Source organism: Nanorana parkeri, unplaced genomic scaffold (genome assembly GCF_000935625.1).
Source record: "Nanorana parkeri isolate BGI_ZX_2015 unplaced genomic scaffold, ASM93562v1 scaffold1380, whole genome shotgun sequence".
NCBI classification, from domain to species: Eukaryota; Metazoa; Chordata; class Amphibia; order Anura; family Dicroglossidae; genus Nanorana; species Nanorana parkeri.
In genome coordinates this window covers 121,489-122,694 of record NW_017307648.1, presented here as the reverse complement: position 1 = coordinate 122,694, position 1,206 = coordinate 121,489, and the positions used below count along the sequence as shown (strand labels likewise).

Genomic DNA, 1,206 nt, shown 5'->3' with positions numbered 1-1,206 from the left:
CAGTGTCTACTGCAGGGGTGGGCAAACTCCGGCCCTCCAGCTGTGGTGAAACTACAAATCCCATGATGCATCTGTCTCTGGAAGTCGTGGCTGTGAGAATCTTGCAATGCCTCAAGGGATTTGTAGTTCCACCACAGCTGGAGGGCCGGAGTTTGCCCACCCTTGGTCTCCTGGGACCCTGGTGGTTTTGACTCGTGAATGGTACAGAAAGGACATTAATGATAAATGATCTTCTCACTGCAGGACCAGGAATGAACTGGCAGAAACCCTGGAACTTTTAAAAGCACAAATAGACCCGGCTTTACTGAAGAAATCTGAGCCACAGGATAGTACATCTCAAGAATGTCCGAATCCAGAGGACGAGGAACTGAAAAAGGAGGAGGGCGGAGGTATGAGTGTGTTCCATGGTCTTTGTTATTGAACAGTGGAAGTAGCACAGTAGTCGTTCAGCACTTTACTTTTCATTTTATCACTAGAAGTTCAAATCTTAACTTAGAGACTCCCCAGACTATTCATTTCAGCAACAATCTTCCCCATAAGGTTATAGGTGTAGTTATTGTAGTTTATGGATGCTGTTTACCGGTAGAAAATACTCCCTTGTGTAGACATGCCAAAGCCCTGAGACTGCTGCAGGGTGCTGCCATCTTTGGATGTGATGATGGTGGTAGCAGACTCAGGGCTGTCACTCTATAGTCTATAGCAGGGGGTAGGCAAACTCAGCACTCCATTAATTCCTCAGCCTTCTCCTTAACATGATTTAGGGGTAGGATTTTTAACGGAGAACTATGAGATGAGTGATTTCCACTCACCTCATAGTTCTAGCCGACCTGTGACAATGAGACTGTCACAGGTCGGCTCAGTAGATCGGGAGGTGAGCGAACACATACCGGCGCTCGCTCACCTCTCGATCCTGTCACGGCTCTCTGCCCTGACAGGGGAGGGGCTGGATTCCCCCCTCCCCACTCTGCTCCTCCAGCGCTGACTGGCGGAACGGATGGGGGAGGGGGCGGGTGCAGCTGGCTCTGCCTCTAGATAGGCAGAGCCAGCTGTCACTCACGCAGCTGGGCGGATCCCGTCATCTAGGTCGGGATCCGCTCCGGCGTCTCAGTATACCGCGAGCTGTAGCTCGCGGTATACTGAGCTTAGGGTAACGGGAGGACGCTAGTTTGTGTCCTCCCGTTACCCTAAGGAGAACTATGGGGAAAA

At 51.0% G+C, this 1,206-nt stretch overlaps 1 protein-coding gene across 1 annotated transcript in view; it reads left to right on the top strand.

Moving 5' to 3' along the window:
* RSF1 (remodeling and spacing factor 1) overlaps window positions 1-1,206 on the top strand; it is a 29,803-nt gene that overhangs the window by 15,731 nt on the left and 12,866 nt on the right. The window contains exon 6 of the mRNA XM_018569688.1: window positions 244-389. Coding sequence (XP_018425190.1) covers window positions 244-389 — 146 coding nt within the window. The remainder of the gene's footprint in view (window positions 1-243; window positions 390-1,206) is intronic.